Consider the following 17,602-nt stretch of genomic DNA (forward strand, 5'->3'; position numbering starts at 1 on the left):
AATGGATTTGAGAAGTCAATATTATGACTTGAAACAAAACGTTCTTTTATTTAATTTCTTTTCTAGTTCTACATATATATTTTTCATATTTGTTATTTATTTAGAAGATGTTATAACTGCTCATAGCAAATAAAGGTTCTTGAATTAAAATGGTACTATACTTATGAAACCTTTGTACCATCCTTTGTATGAATCCATTATACCATAGACAGATTTATTATTAGAAGATACCACATTTTTTTCCATGATACAATTCAATTTTGTCTAACTAACTTTTCTTGGTACTTGTATTTGGAAAGAGACTAACTATGAAGTGCATTGTCAATACAGGTCCTTTTTTGGTATCTGTTCTGACCTCGGCTTCCTTAGAAAGTATAAAGCACAATCTTAGTAAACGAGTAAAAGAGTAAAACCTCTTTTATTTACACAGTTGTGAATTATTGTCATTCATAGTCCGCAAAGCATCACAAACAGTCTTTCAGGGAAATCTTTATAAATACTCACCTTATGTCCCTTGGAATGCTGCCAGAGAACTAACTGCCAAACGCAGGGCAAGGCCAAAGTTGTCACAGAGTCAAACAGAACTTTTCAAAGCTTGAACCGACCAGATGAATTAATTGCTTCCTGCAAAAGCTCACGTTCTGTTCACTCCTCTTTTATGTCTTATGGGAGGGGCCAATCATCTCCAAGCCTTACTCCCAAGTCAACCCTGTTTTCTTAATTGTTCTTGTCTTCTGGCAGTTCTGCGCATGCGCACACCGGGAACAGGCTCCTGCTGTTCTTCTGCCTCGCTGATGTCAGACTCCAGAGACTCCAGAGGCAGCACATAACTATCAGATGGCCTTGGCCCTCTCTCTGCCTCCGATGCAGAGCCCTCGTCCGAGCTTCCTCCAGCCTCTAGGACTGGCCCAAATTCCTCCATAACCTCCTCACTGTTCGATTCTGTTGTTAGCTTTGCTGGCTGCCGGCAGGCCACAACACTATTCTCTTTCTGCTCCAACCTTATTTAAAAGTGAAAATGCCAGCTAAAATGTTGGGCAATGGGATGATGAATATATGGACTTTCAGAGATAAAATTACATAATTGAGATACTAATGTTCCCTTTTAATATTTTTCCTCCTCAAAGGTAATAAAAAATAGAAGTCTTATGAAAATGCTTGGATCAGAACGTGGTGTGGTAGAGGAATGGCTATCAGAATTCAAGGTGAGAATTTTAAAAGATGAATATGTTTTAATAACTTCTGTGTTTGGCTGCTAAATCTGAAGAAATTTTGTGTGATATCATTGTCTCCCCCCACCCACTTCTTCCTTTGGAATAGCTTGCTGAATATTTATAGATATATTTTCTTTCTGAGCTTACAGTGGTGATTCAGAGTACAGAATAATACTAAGCCAAAATGTGGATTGTTTGTTTTTGCTTTTTGCTTAGTGTGACCTATGGATCTCATCAATGTGATTTAGGTCACTATAGCTTGTTCAGTGAACCATGATAAGAAAATTCAAGCCAGTTTTGATGTGGAACATGTTCTTCTTGCTTCTGTTTTTTTCTTTTAGGTATTACCTGAAATGCAGATTTCCAATTATGCAGCAACACTTCATCGGAAGAAAATATTAGTGCCAGCTCTTTATAAAGTTATTCAAGATCCAAATAATGAGGTATGAAACAATCAAATCAAACAACCAACAATTAAACTGTTAAAAGGGCAACAATATGTATATTATATGTATAAGAGCCGTGGTGTCACTGTGGTTAGAGTGCAGTACTTCAGATTACTTTTGCTGACTGCCGGCTGACTGCAGTTTGGCAGATCGAATCTCACCAGGCTCAAGGTTGACTCAGCCTTCCATCCTTCCGAGGTGGGTAAAGTGAGGACCCAATTTGTTTTGGGGGGGCAATATGCTGACTCTAAACCATGTAGAGAGGGCTGTAAAAGCAGTATATAAGTGGTATATGTCTAAGTGCTATTGCTATTATTACAGTTCATATAGGAACTCCGTATGTGTTGTTTCTTTGACAAATTACTGTGAGTAACAGTTTGCTTCCATCTGTTCTCTGTTATTCTATTTCATTTGTCTTCACCAGGAGAATGTCTTCAAGTATATATTTGAAATATTTAATTGCACTCAGATTTGTTGCTTGAGTAAGATGGAGTAAAATATTAAAAGATGGAGTAAAATATTAAAAGTTTGTTGCAGAAGGGACTATTGTGCTGGAGCTGATTATTAAATTTTCTGGATCGTTGAGAGCAGAGCAGAGCTGAGCTACAAATGTTGGCATGATGATCAGCCTTTTGACAACTAGCTGCATGACAATGGCAATGGAGTCATCAGAGTTAGTTGTTAAACATTTACCAGTTTACCGCTGGCAGGAACAAAGACTTTACTTGTATGTTCAGGATAAGTAAGCATGATTATCTTTGGTTTCTTAATTGGTTATTTGAAAGAGAGCCTATGTGGTAAAGAGTTTAGGGTGGTGAAGTAGGATCAGAAAGTCCCAGGCTTCTAGTCCATGCTAAGCCATGGAAACGCAATGCATGTTTGTTAGATAGTTGCTCTCTCTCAAGCCAAGGTATCTCAGAAATGCTGTGAATGCCATTTTGAGCTCCTGGAAAAAAGGTAAAATAGAAGAAACTTGATAGGAAGATTATTAAAAGGAATATATTTTTAGATGGCTTCAACAGAAGTATAGTTTCAAAAGCACTGAAAATAGTTCAGATACCGAAAGGATGTAATGCAGTAGTTGGTCAGGATCCGTCATTCCATGGTTGAAGACATCAAATAAAAGACTTCATAAAAGAAGATTATTTGAGATTAAAGTTTGGCAAAACATGTTCATTATAAGAGCAGTTCAACAGTGAAATCACTTACTAAGATTGATAGACCATCTTTCATTAGATATGTTCAGGAGAAACAGCATGGCTCTCTGTGGGATGCTTTAATTTAGATTTCTACACTTACTAATGAATTTGATGTCCTAAATGATCCTTTCCAACTCTATGACTCTTTTGGCCACAACAATCATTATTTGTCTCCTCCAGTTTCTGGAACCTGTCTGCCACCAACTTTTTGAACTTTACCGTAGTTCTGAGGTTCGTCTCAAAAGATTCACATTACAGTTCTTGCCAGAACTCATCTGGGTTTATTTGCGTCTTACTGTCAGCAAAGATAGGCAGAGCAATGGTTGCATCGAAGCCCTACTTCTAGGAATTTACAACTTGGTAAGTAAGACTACAATGAAAACGCACTGACCTTCTGAATTGATGCAACTCAAAAGGTGGACAGCCATAGTAAAGAATCCTCTAAAATCTCATAGTAACTATTTGACAGCAGCCTACAAAAGACAGAATATAATTTCTTGTTGATTTTCAGCATTAAGCAAAACAGGAAGATGATTTGGCTAGGCTTCAGACGTCTCAGGAATAAGTAAAACAATGTTCCTTATGACCATTATTGCCTGAAAAATCCCAGGCCTTTGCATGATGTCTTCTTCAACAAGGCCTATTTGTCTCTATGTGATAATATTTAATATTTCATGGACAGTTCTCTTTTCTGACAGTTGTCACCTTATTTATTTTTTAAAATATAAAGACAAAATAAAGTGCTTGAATAAATGGAATAATATAGAGTTTGCAAGACTTGAGCAAAATTAAAAAAGTTCTTGCCAATGAAGTTGTGGAAAGCCCTCTGCTCTACAGATTGTAACCTGGTCTGTTACATATTAACTTATCTTTCCAAATGTTTTTATATTATAGGAAATTGCTGACAAAGATGGGAATAATAAAATTTTATCTTTTACTATCCCTTCCTTATCAAAACCTTCAATTTACCATGAGGTAAGAATACAATCATATTTCTAGACTTATAAGAAAGTAGTTTGAGTGTAACAGTTGTTTCTAAAAAAAAAGCTGTTATCTGATGATATTAAATTGGAGTTTTTAAACTTTGTATAATAATTAGAGCTTCCTTCTTGTTAGACTTTATTTGTGGGATGTTGAAATTATCCCTAAATAATATTGTCACCATTTTATAATTCCTAAGCCATCTACAATTGGATCCATGGCTTTGACTGAGGCAGCCTTGTGTCAGCATGACCTCATCAGAGTAGTTTATAGTGACCTTCACCCTCAAAGAGAAACATTCACTGCACAAAACAGGTAAGCAAGGGATTTAGTAGATCTTACCATAACAGTCCAAATATCTTTTAAAAAAATGCTCCTTGACTTTGAAATGTAAGATAATTGAATAGAGCAGAAAATATTAGATTTGTCTGTTAGATTCTAATGGGTGCCTTCCAGTATATAAATTTTAATAATCTGGAGCTATCGGCACTTTCGAAATAATGTTCTTACTAAACTAAGGTTTCTGTTTTGTACATCATTGTGAATTCATTAAATGAACTCGAATTGTATTATTTTTGTTTCTATTTGTATAAAGAACTGGAGACTATTCATGTTTTTACTTTAATACTTTTTGCAATTTTAGTTATGGCCAGAGACAGATAACAGAAAAATATGGATTACAAATGGTAATGCAGGACAGAGAAGTAAAGAGATAATGAAGTAAAATAATCAACAAAAGATAAGCTGAAGAGTTAAAACTATAGGACATTTAATATGTAGTACCAGAGAACTCTAAACCATTAATCTCCTGATAGCACTAGCAGTTGTAAGAACCTGAATACCATCTTAAATACTTCAGGAGGCACATCAGCTAAATGAAAGTAAGTTTTCTCTTCAGCACATCAGTCAGAACAATTTATATAGTGGGGGGATTATTACGTTTGTGAACCAAACAATTTAAAAAGGGCTGGGTAATTAAATGTTAGTAATGAACTCAATATCCGACATTTGACAGGGGCATAGTATGCCTTGTACTAAGGATTTTTCCCTATATTACCACAGAAATAGAAAATTAAATCAACCCAAAGAAAAAGCTCTTTAATCAAAATCATTTGAATGATCACTTCTGCACATCCCAGTTTAAAAAGGATGTTGATTAAACTGCAGCATGTCCATAGAAGAATTGCCAAGAAGGTGAAAGAATTGAAAATCAAGTCCTTAGAAGAACAGTTAAAAGACCTAGGTTCATGTTTAGTTTGCAGAAGAGTAGTTGAGACGAAATGAGATAGCTGTCTTCAAATATCTGAAGAGTTGACTGTACAGGGTTTGTACTTGTTCTCAGTTGTTCCAGAAGATAAGACTATAACTAATAGGATGAAACTTTCAGATTGGACATTAGGAAAACATCTTAAGAGTAAGAGCTGTGAGCTGATATACATGGTCTACCACCTGGGCCAGCTCCATAACTGAAAGGAAAACTGCCTAATCACTTTGAAGATTGATATGAACGGCATACCATTTCAATTTTGTATTGGCAGTAATAAATTTAGATTTTAAAAAAAAGCCCTACGAGGTTATGCTCTCTCTGGTCTTCTTCAGTATTTTACTTCCAAGCTGAAAGAAAGTAATCCAAGATTTTTTTTGTCTTAGAGTAAGTGATGGTAAGTCTTTCTTCTCCACCAAATACCATGAAGGCCCTGCATCTGCTGCTTGAGTTGTGGAGAAAATAGCTATTTCATCAACATAAGAGAACTGAGATTAAATTATTCCCACTTTGGGCATAAGAAATTCAGTGGAGAAGTATACAGCTACGCTTCCTTCCTTTTTGACACAAAGAGACATCTGACTTGCATTAATGTTTTCATGTAATTTCATAATTAGAAGCAATAATCTTTGATCAGTGGAGAAAATTGTTGGGTTCACCCAAAGTCTATCCCTAGAGATTGAGTCAAATGAAGGAAGTATATAGGGCCCCTCTTGGCTGACTCATTATCTTTCCATTAAGTGCTATAACTGTATACAGTGACTGAATGTGGATTGTCCTATCCTAGATAGAATCCTAAAACCTGCTTGTTCATCAGCAAAAGCCTACTTCTGGATCAACCAGTCCAACAACTTAAACTTCAGGTGTCTTGTGTACAGTTTGCTAACTATACCTAAGAGACTAAATGACTGATTAAATACCCAGATCAGAATTATTGATTTTTTAAAATAGTTATTAGTTGTAATACTGATATTTTGGGGTTTGACAAGCATGATTGAAATGAGTGAATAAGGAAGTATCAGGATTTATATAGAATAGAATAGAATAGAATAGAATAGAATTCTGGGCCGGATAGCTCAGGCTGGTAAGGCCTGTTATTAAGAACACAAAGCCTGCAATTACTGCAGGTTCAAGCCCGGCCCAAGGTTGACTCAGCCTTCCATCCTTTATAAGGTAGGTAAAATGAGGACCCAGATTGTTGGGGGGGGCAATAAGTTGACTTTGTAAAAATATACAAATAGAATGAGACTATTGCCTTATACACTGTAAGCCGCCCTGAGTCTTCGGAGAAGGGCGGGGTATAAATGTAAACAAAAAAAAAAATTCTTTATTGGCCAAATGTGACTGGACACACAAGGAATTTGTCTTTGGTGCATATGCTCTCAGTGTACATAAAAAAGATACACTCATCAAGAATCACAGGGCATGCCCAGTGACAGTCATTCGGTACAATAAGCAATCAAATCATACTAGGAAACAATCAGTATCAATATCGGTCTAGAATAGGCGCTTATTCTAGACCAAACAAACCAATAGAGATTAGATTTCAGTAGTTTACTTCATGAAATTGGAAATTTACCAGCATGGCAGTCAGCATACTTGGGAGCACACTTACTAGCAAAGTCCACAAGCACACACAAGCTTGCCTGCAATCATTCCAACTCCCAGATAGCGAGTTGGAAAGCAAATCACGCTTTGCTTTGTTCCCAGGGAAGGTCTGAAGTCAAAATATTAGCATTTCAGAAAGCAAGGGTTTTGAGACAAGGAACCCAGGTTGAATTTGTTGCTCCCAACAGAGGTTTGTTACCTAGTGATCACTTTTGTGTGACTTGGAATACTCATTTTCCAATCGTTACACAGTGGTTCCAGATGACCGCTGGCAGAGTCAGCCTCAGATGTCTGTTTGCCAGTTCCCAATGCTGACATTTATTTGGCACATCTGGAGCAGACACCTTGACAGTCTTCCAAGTCTGCTATGACTCTAAGCAGAGATCAGGTTCCATCCTGCTGCCTTACTGATTTGAAAATATTATTTGTGGTTGGATATTTAATTGTGCTATTGTATCTTTCAAGACTACTACATCAAATCTAAACAAAGTGAACTCAAAATAGAACTATTTTGTTATTTTTTTAAACCTAACAATAGAATGGTTTTGTAATAGAATATTAACTATTTCAATCTGTTCCACTTTGTCTCTCTAGGTTTGAAGTGCTAAGCTTTCTTATGCTGTGTTATAATTCTGCTATTGTATATATGCCTGCCTCTTCCTATCAGTCGCTTTGCAAGATGGGTTCTAGGTAAGAATGATGCACTTGGTATGGTTGAGGGGAATATTTTTCATAGGGTTTTTTAAATGATTTAAAAAGAGAAATGTATGGGTTTTACATACATGTGAGACAATATTTGAATACTTATTATTTGCCATAAATTTGTCCCAACTTTTTTTATTAGAGTATGTAAATGTAATGACTTGTTTTATTACAGATGTAGAAACTTAGATTTTCACATTGTCTCCATTAAATTAGATAAAGAAAAAATAAATTCTTCTAATTTACTGGAAGAAGAAAAAAGGATCATGGTTTCTCATATGTGTGGAACAGAGCTGGGGTTTATGGGTGTCATTCAAGAGGTACATATGTTTGTAACTCAGAGTTTCTGTCTGGTTGCAGATGTACAGTGAAATATGGTTAATGAGATGTAGTAGTGGAGGGTAATGTATAAAACATACTTTCCAAAACATGATGATCCCAAATAACAAAACATGGATCATGAAGATCATGATGCAAGTTGTGTCCTTTTGTATTAGTGCCACAACCTTGAAGATACATATGTACAAGATAGAGTTTATACTTCAATATCAAGATGCAGGTTTCATCAGTTAAACTTCCACGAGGGAGGGATTGAATCATGGAACCAATTTTTCTTATGGGGATTGAACCATGTATATTGTTCTATCTATTTTTCATTGTAATTTTTTTCTATGTGATGCTAAGACAAATTAAGATAAACTGGAGAAAAGTCCAAGTCCCATTCTGAAAACTCAGTTTTAATGAAGATTATCCGAAACAGATTTTATGAAGTATCCCTTCTTTTCAACCTGGTTAGCAATAGAAATAGCTAATATATAGTCTACATACTAAGCTTATCTCTAAACATGGGTCTGCAACCCCCAGGCCGTAGATTGCTACTGGTCAATGGCCCATTGAGAACTGGGCCACTCAAGTAGCGGGCGAACGTGCAATGTTTTATTTGTGCATGTGTGGGATTACTTTGCACACACAAAACCATCCCTGCCACCAGCATTCCATGGAGCCAAAAAGGTTAGGGACCACTACTTTAAAGGATCTAAATAAATTTATGACAAGAACAAAAGCAATATAAAAAGGGCCTATAAACTCATGTTATTATTGTTATTAGTTTATTTGTTGTTTCATTTCACCTTTTATACATCTTTTCTCACTAAGATGAATCAATAATTATCATCTAATTCTGCAATATCTGTGCCATGCCTTTAATGCATCCAGCCTAAAGATCCAATAAGGGTTGAGTTACAGGTGGAATATTCTTAGAAGAAAAAGATACTTTTAATGCCATGGTGCTGAAAATCTTTTCAAAGGAGAATTGATGTTTGAGTCCAAAGTGTACATTCTTACAGCTCTTCTCCCTTTAGAAACCTATTGGTGGCTAAATTTTAATTTCTTTATTTTTAAAAGGATATTCTTGACCTTGGCTTTGGCTGGATTTCAATTTTTTTTTTTTTGCTGCAGTTAAATGTTAGGTGGACATTGACGGTTGTTACTTGGATACTTTCCATAAGTATGATTAGATGTAATTTGATTGGGGCTGCTACTGAACTGCAGAAATAATTGCTGAGAGATTTCAGTAGGAATGGATTGGCAGCTTCTACAAAAATCAAGTTTGTGATGGTAGAAGGTTTTCAGGCAAAATAGGAAATATTGTGAATGGTAATAGTCACTTTCTACTATATCATTAGTAATAGAATGCAGTACTGCAGGCTGCTTCTGATGCCTGCTGGCTGCCTGTAATTTGGCACTTTGAATCTCACCAGGCTTGAGGTTGACTCAGCCTTCCATCCTTCTGAGGTCGGTAAAATGAGGACCAAGATTGTTGGGGGCAATATGCTGACCATCTTTCATGGTGGTTTTATGTAGAGAAAGGATTGTTTTAGTGGCATGTCTTAATTAAGTTTTTATTTCTGTAGATATTACAGAAATAATATTAAAATATTAAAACATTTGCAGGTAGTTCTCGACTTAACAACCACAATTGGGACCAGAATTTCTGTTGTTAAACAAGGTGGTTGAATTGTGCTCAATTTTACGAACTATTTTGCCACAGTTATTTAGCAAATTACTGCAGTTGTTAAGTGAATTGTGCAGTCATTATGTCAGCTTTTCCCATTGACTTTGCTTATAAGAAACTGGCTAGAAAGATTGCAAAAAGCAATTATGTGACCCCGGGATGCTGCAGCCATCATAAATATATGCCACTTGCCAAGCACCCAAATTTTGATCACCTGACTGTGGGGATGCTGCATTGGTTGTCAGTATGAGAACCGGTTGTAAGTCACCATCTAACAGTGAACGGTTGCTAAAAAAGGGTTACCTGGACTTTGTTGCATCACAAATACTTTGGTTTCTAAGTTAAGTGAGCAGTTTTCTCACAACAGTATATACTACCCAGGACTATAAAAACACATACCGTAAATAAACTAAAAATGAATATTATTATTGAAATACCTTGGTTTGTACTTTAGAGTTTTGAATACAAAATTAAAAATAAGAAAATGTGTTTACTCAACAGATAAAGATTTAATTTTTAGAAATGCTTTTATGTTTTGCAGGCTCTGTGTCAGTGGATTTCCACGGCAAAATGAAAAATGCTGGAAGGAAGATGGCTGCAGAGTAGTATTGGATCCTGACTTCATGGTTCAGTTACTCACTGGAATCTATTACGCTGTGTATGTATCTAAATTTTGGATAAGTACCGTATATACTCGAATATAAGCCGATCCGAGTATAAGCCGAGGTCCCCAATTTTACCCCAAAAAACTGGGGTAAACTGGGGACTCGAGTATAAGCCGAGGGTGGGAAATGAGGCAGCTACCGGTCGGGAAACCTCCTCCTCAGCCGAGAAGGCTGGCGGCCCCCGCCCGCCTCTCACTGCACCGGCAGGGCTTCCCGCTAATGCAAAAGCCCGCCAAGTTTGCACCATCCGGTATAATGTGAAAAAGAAAAAAACTGAGAGAAAGTCAGAGATACCGAGTATAAGTTTAGGACGTTTTCAGCACAAAAAACGTGCTGAAAAACTCGGCTTATACTCGAGTATATACGGTAACTGTTCCTTCTTTTTGAGCAAATTATTCATATTTTTGCACTAATAAGATGTAACGTAAATGCTTATTAAAATATTAACAGTGGATAGTGGTCTTCTATCAGGTAATTTTTCTGTTTGAAAATACAGTATTTCATTGGCCTAAAATACAAATGAGTATACATATATTTTGTCTGGTTTAAAAAACAGCAGTGAATGCAAGGGAACCACCTGAGTAACTCTCTAGCAGAGTACTTAACAACATGTTTTTCATTTTTTTCTTTTTGATTAAAATATTTGTGCTATATTCTGCTGTGAAAAATAGTAACTTACATTTGCCATGAAGTTGATTTTTAACTCTGGAAGGCTTCTACTTGATTATTACCAGTTGTATGTTTCCTAGATTGAGGGGTCCTACTAAGGGTCATTCCTGTCCAGGCCATCTCACAGTTGAACTACTGTAATGTGCTCTACATAAGGCTGCCCTTGAAGAGTATTCAGAATCCTCAGTTGGTTCAAAATGCAGTGAACACACATTATATCTCTGCTTCACAAGCTGCATTAGTTACCAGTTTATTCCAGATCCAATGCAAGGTGCTGATGTTGATCCTTAGAGCCTTTCATGGCATGAGTATTTGAGCCTCTCCCCAGTGTCATTTACCATCTCACCAGATCTGAGAGAGAAGGCATAGCAATAGCAATAGCACTTAGACCAGTGGTAATCAACCTGGTCCCTACCACCCACTAGTGGGCGTTCCAGCTTTCATGGTGGGCGGTAGGGGTTTTGTCCGATACTGAAGTACTTTCCTTTTTTTTAATTTAATTGACTTTTTAAAAAAATTTCATAGCATTATTTAAAAACATTTTCATTAGGTTTCATAAAATTCCCCGTGACAATTTAAATTTCTGAAAATATACGATTTGTATCATCCGCGCATAAGTTTAGTTCATGTTACGTAAGTGAAACTAAATGGCGCTATAGGGTGATGGCAAACAAAAGAGTCTCGTCCCAGAATAGCTCACACATCTCTCCCCACACCACCCAGCTGTAACAGACAAGCAGAGCTGGTAGCTGGTGCCCCCCCCAACTCCAATCCACGATGCACGAGAGGCATGCGCAGATGACGATACACGGCGCATTACTGTGGAACTGGTGGGCGGTTAGAAAATTTTACTGTTAGCAGAGATAAAAAAGTGGGCGGTAGGTATAAAAAGGTTGTTGACTACCCCTGACTTAGACTTATATACCATTTCACAGTGCTTTACAGTCCTCTCTAAGTGGTTTTACAGAATCAGCATATTGTCCCCAAAATTCTGGGCCCTCATTTTACTGACTTTGGAAGGATGGAAGGATGAGTCAACCTTGATCTGATGAGACTCGAACTGCCAAACTACTGGCAGTCAGCAGAATTAGCCTGCAATACTGCATTTTAACCACTGCGCCATGGCATGTTATGGGTTCCGTCATCTAGGGAGCTGCATTTGGTAGCCCTAGGAATCAGGTCTTTTTAGTTGTGTGTCCATGTTATGGAATCTTCTCTCCCTGAGATGCCATTGGCCATATCATTTCTGAACTTTTGAAGGTCCCTCAAGATCTGGTTATGCCTGCAGAACTGGGGACTCCAGGGGATGGGGGAACCGGTGAGGTGTCTCGGTTATTATTAACATCTCTTTGCCTGCTATGTCAAAAATGTTAGTAATTAAATTATCCTGACTGAAATGTACAAGGAAGAGGAAGCAAGAAAGAACTGTACCCATGAGTCAGCTATTTATGAAAGATCTTACAGCTAGCACTAACCAAAACAGCAGAAAAAGGCATATTTGGAAGTTAAGTGATGGGGGAAAGCTCAAGATCACAAAAATAATGCACTGTGTTATTTCCTTTGCTTCCATATATAGCTACAATGGACAATGGGAACTTGGTCAGGAAGCCCTGGATGACATAATATATCGAGCTCAGCTTGAACTCTATTCTCAGCCACTGCTGGTAAGGAGATAGGCTGTCATCTGTTCATGAGGTTTAAGCTGTGCATATAATTGTAACATTAATAGTTACCTTTGAATGAATTACATAATGAAATCTTGTGATAAATTGTACACTTTGATTTCATCCACTTGGCTACAATCCATTTTGCTTATAAAGCAAAAATTAGTAGAATATTGGTTAACAGGGGAATAATTATATTACTTGCAATCATTGTTTGACTGCTGCCTGCAGTGTGCTGATTGAAAGTGCTCTTTTGTGAACCATGCAGATATACACTTGTGTGTTGTTCATGTAGAATCGTTGCAGCAGCCTCATGGTCACATGATCAAAATTCGAATGCTTGGCAACTGCTTCATATTTATGACCGTTGCTGTATTCCAAGGTCATGTCATCCCCTTTTGCAATCTTCTGACAAGAAAAGTCAGTGGGGAAACCAATTCACTTAACAACCATATTACTAATTTAACAACTGCAGTGATTCATTTAACAACTGGGGCAAGAAAGGTTATAAAATGGGACAGAACTCACTTAACAACTGTCTCGCCTAGCAGCAGAAATTTTGGGCTGGATTATGGTTGTAAATTGAGGATTACCTGTATGCTTGTTTATCTGCATTTTGCTTATCTTTTGGGAAGACTTTTACAGAATTATTTGAAAAGCATATGGCTAGATACTAGCAGTCTAGTAAGGGTGATACAACTTGAATTGGGCCTTTCTCTGAACTTGAACAGCATGATAATTATTTTAAGAAGGAAATCTTCCTTTTCCCCTCCAGCGTTTATGAATGTAGGTCACTGGCCTTTTACTGGATACATAAACAAGATGCTGAAAATAGAAAATGTCCACTTTCCTATGTCATTTGTTTTTCTTTACTCACAATCATGCCCAGCAGATTGGCTTCTGCCTGTTTAAGGAGACACTGAAAGGGCTAAATTCTTCTCCTGGCAAGCCACTTTGACCCAGTAACCATCCTCTCCATGGACCCTCAGTTTATCTTTCTCTTCCAGATTGGTGGTAGGTAGAGGAATAGATTTGTTTTGGGATTACCAAGAAGTGATCTTTGTAAGATAAAAAGCAGAGGTTAAATTCCTGAACATACTTCATGAAAAGAAAACATAGGCGTGTGTGTACGATTTGGAAGAAAATGTGTGTGTGCTTTGCCCAGATTTAATTAAATGTTAATGTTTTTTGTAAGGGAATCACAAATGAGATTGCATTTTTTAAATCTTCTCTTTAGATTAGGTTAAATGCTTGTTGATGAATTATTGCTGACTAGCTAATAATATCCTTCTGAAGACAACTATTTGAATTCCTTTTTTGTTACTAAATGTTCTTTTAGTAAATAACTAAATTCTCTACCAAATTGATTTTTAATAAAAAATAAACTCTGCTGATAGGCTTTCTGTAAATATTAAAAAGCCAAAAGGTAGACTGAATTCATTTAAATTCAGCTTTTCTTTTTGACTAAACTGAAAAAGCTAAGGCAAACACTAATCTGATGGAAAGTCCTTTTTGATTTGCTCATATTGTAATAATATAATAATTGTATTAATAATATTAATAATATAATAATGGTTTTTTTTCTTTCCAACCTTTTAAAAAGTTTATATTTGCTGTACTTCATTCTATTCTGCATTCTTACTTAAAACCTTTCCTTTCTTGGTATCCTTTTTATTAAAAAAGAAAAGTAAGGTGCTTGCCTCTTTATAATTCAGTCTATATGATAACCTTAGTTATAAAACAAAGAGTGTCTGTCAGTGATCTTCAGCCTTCTGGATTTTTTTTTTAGTAGAGCAAATTTTATACATTTTAAACAGCATATATGACTGAAAAGAACTCTACATGGTTTTAAGGTTGTATGCATGCTCTGGAGCTGAGAAGCTCCCACTTCCCTCATATGGCTGCCAGAAAATAAAAAGCATTTCCTTTCATTTTTAATGAATCCTACATAGTTTATCATGATGGACAAAGGGTGGTTGGTTTGCATGGCCAGTTTCTATAAACAAGCCTTTCCCACTTAATACTTCTGGAAACAGCATTGCAGCTCATGCAGTAGTATTACCACCCAGCATGGCCCTAAGAAGTGATTTTAACCACTGAAAAGAAGAAACTTCTGTGATCATTTGTGCTAGAACTGGTATAAAATTATTTTTTGAGTTAGCATCTCTAGATAAAGCATAATTAAGATTATTCAACTCACCTGATTTGACTGATGGAAATGGGAGAGTAAAGAAAATAATATCCTCCTGTTGTGAGGTTAACAAATCATGATTGGCAGCAAGAAGGGTACATGTAAAGGAAGTCTGGGGAAGTGGAAGGCCAGCTTCTCCATGTCTAATTCTTGAATTGTGGGACACTATGATTTTCCCAAATAGTGAGAAAACTATACTATTGATTTTTGGCAGTTGTAATACTGAAAGTACAATCAAAGGAGACTTTGATAGTGGCTTTACATACATATCCTCATCTAGAGTTTTATAGTAGCAGAAGGTTTAGTTAAATATGTTATAGCAAAATTAATACAATACAGTATTTGTCAACTCTATAAGTAAAATTTGACAAAAGGAACACACATCTGGCAGAAGATAGAAGGGAATACATATCCTGACATGGAACTGCAAAACTTAAAAATGCAAAGATTTATGTTAAATAACTACAAACATTGTAGTTATTTAATATAAATCCTAAAATTTGGTTATCACAGTTTTTTGTCTAGTCCTCCTTTAATTTCTTTTTTGATTGCCAACTTACTGTAGCAGAAAGAGTAGTAAAACCTGGGGGTGGAGTTCAAAGAGGGTTCAGCCTAGAATCTCTACTAGCCACAAGTGAACTAAGTCCAACCCCCTTTGAATTCTGTTGACCTTATCTAACTCCTAGCAAGTCCTAACCCTTAGCTGAAAATATTCCTGTGCATAGGCAGGAGCATCAATAAATCAGTTTCATTGGACCGTCACGTGTGGATCTGATCTTTTGTCCCTGATACTTACACAGCATTTTACTGTTGTAATAGGTTGCAAATGCAATGAAGAATTCATTACCTTTTGATGCTCCTGATACATCACAAGGAGGACAGAAGGTTTTGAAAGTAGAGGTTACTCCAACAGTGCCAAGAATTTCTCGGACAGCTATTACAACAGCTTCAATCCGCCGACATCGCTGGAGAAGAGAAGGTAAGTCTTTATAATGCAAAGTGAAAATTGTAATATGGTATCATTCCCCTCCACTGGAAAATGCTAGCTTCTAAGCCTGAGTTTGATCATTCGTTTCAGGTATATAGACATACAGAAAGTAATCATCTATGTATATGTACAAATGTGTACTCATGACTGCATACTATAATGAAATAAGAATTCTTCCTATTTTATATTTTGGGAAGTCTAGAAAAATGTAAGTGATTTAAGTGGTATATCATGGTATGGAAATTGAATGGCACTTTAAAAATTTGTAATTACTTTCTACTTTCAGTGGGTTGGATCTTTCTGCTTTTTAAAAAATAGTTGGAAGGAAATTATTTTGATGGTGTGACTATCTTTAATTGTGGGCAAATCCAGCTAAATAGTATCTCGAAAAAAATTAGACTTTTTTTCTTTTTCAAACTATTTCATAATTTATAATCTATATCTGACTTTTGGGAATGTGTGTTGCTCTTTTTTTTAAAAAAATGGTATAGGGGTGTGTGTGTATGTATAAAATTCCAAAATACCAACAAAAGCTAGACAGTATTGAAAATGTTATCTTTGTTTTTTCATTGATAAAATGGTAACTGATACTTTAATATTGATTCGAGCTAATATTTTCAGGACCTGTGCTTTGCAAACCTAATGATAAATCTCAAGTATTTTGTGTGGGGATAATTTAAGAATCTTTTAGTTTTTATAGGGAACAACTTCAAATCTTTTTGCCAGCAAAAAGAAAAGCAAATGTTAAATTGGAAATATACCAATTTCTGTTATGGGTGGGTATGGTTTGATTATTTTTTTTACCAATTATATTGGTAAATATATAGTAGACTGCAAAAACATAAAATTTGAACTTTTATTAAACTTTAAATTTGTTTTAAATATTTGTTAAATATTTATGTACAATACTTGTTGATTCTCTGTTTTTTGTTTTCATTCTGAATTCTTCATAATAAATACAGTTAATCCTATTTTTTACAAATTCTTCATCATGTACAGCCTCACTGCAGAAGAGTTGCATTTATGTCTTCTTGCACATGGCACATCATATCCACTTATTTTTATGATGCTGTTCAACTTTCTTTAAGAAAAATGCAGGTTTTCTATTTTTTCTTGTTTTCTGGTTTTTCTGGTTTTCTGTATTCCGTGTACACCTTCATTTCCCTGCCTGGGTTGTAATGATTAGGGAAAGAGTAGAAAGACACTAAAATATTATATGTTGAATCCCAGATGGCTTTGACTTCTCAAATGATGCTGACATGAGCATTCCCGGATCTCCGATCCTGCACGGCTCCACAGACCTAGGGATCAAACGCAAGGAAGAGGGGAACGTACTGATGCTCAGGACCCCTGAGCATGGCTCACCGGAGCCCAACTTGACATCAGCCACAAAAGAGGGTAGGACAGAGATAAGGTGGCATAAGTCAGTAAAGCCATTGCTTGGGGAGGATGCTGGCTCTTTCTTCCCAAGCAGAATTCCCTTTTGCTTTAGAGTATGTTCCATTGATCACAGGTATACTTTCTTCTCTTTCCTTCTTTCTGCACATATCCCTTTAGGCCTAGCTTTAGGCCTGGAGCTATTTATTCTAACAGTTTGGACTTTGACTATCTGTATAATATCTAGCTTAGCATGGTTAAAATAACCTGATAACTTTGGGATCACTTTGTAATTGTAGTGGATGATCTTGGGGGAACAGGGGAAGGTTCTGCTTAGAGAACAGTCAGACAAGAGAGAGAGGAGACCGCAGTCGCTTAATGGTCAGAGAGGAAAAAAAACTTAGGAGAGACAGGTATTTTGTACCTTCAGATTTGCAAGATTGATGTCAGCCCTTCTGGGTAAACCAGACAGGAAACCTGACTAGATGAGCAAAATCTACTTTATTTTAAGACTACTTTAATAGAACCTTGCAAGTCTGAATGTACAGACTTACGCTGCTACTTTTAACCCTCTGATCAATTAGGGCAGGTCTTTCTACATTTCTTCCTCTTAAATTAAG

At 36.3% G+C, this 17,602-nt stretch overlaps 1 protein-coding gene across 5 annotated transcripts in view; it reads left to right on the forward strand.

Annotated features, from left to right (window-relative positions):
• The window catches only part of HYCC2 (hyccin PI4KA lipid kinase complex subunit 2), a 54,996-nt gene that overhangs the window by 24,955 nt on the left and 12,439 nt on the right, over positions 1-17,602 (forward strand). For 4 of the 5 annotated variants that reach the window (XM_058187468.1, XM_058187456.1, XM_058187476.1 and 1 more), the window contains 10 exons: positions 1,128-1,205; positions 1,556-1,657; positions 3,040-3,219; positions 3,754-3,834; positions 4,040-4,155; positions 7,307-7,402; positions 9,970-10,086; positions 12,339-12,426; positions 15,437-15,596; positions 16,836-17,003. In XM_058187468.1, coding sequence (XP_058043451.1) covers positions 1,149-1,205; positions 1,556-1,657; positions 3,040-3,219; positions 3,754-3,834; positions 4,040-4,155; positions 7,307-7,402; positions 9,970-10,086; positions 12,339-12,426; positions 15,437-15,596; positions 16,836-17,003 — 1,165 coding nt within the window. In that variant the 5' untranslated portion in view covers positions 1,128-1,148. The remainder of the gene's footprint in view (positions 1-1,127; positions 1,206-1,555; positions 1,658-3,039; positions 3,220-3,753; positions 3,835-4,039; positions 4,156-7,306; positions 7,403-9,969; positions 10,087-12,338; positions 12,427-15,436; positions 15,597-16,835; positions 17,004-17,602) is intronic. The other variant, XM_058187486.1, reaches the window with a different exon arrangement.

This window comes from Ahaetulla prasina, chromosome 1, assembly GCF_028640845.1.
Source record: "Ahaetulla prasina isolate Xishuangbanna chromosome 1, ASM2864084v1, whole genome shotgun sequence".
NCBI lineage: Eukaryota > Metazoa > Chordata > Lepidosauria > Squamata > Colubridae > Ahaetulla > Ahaetulla prasina.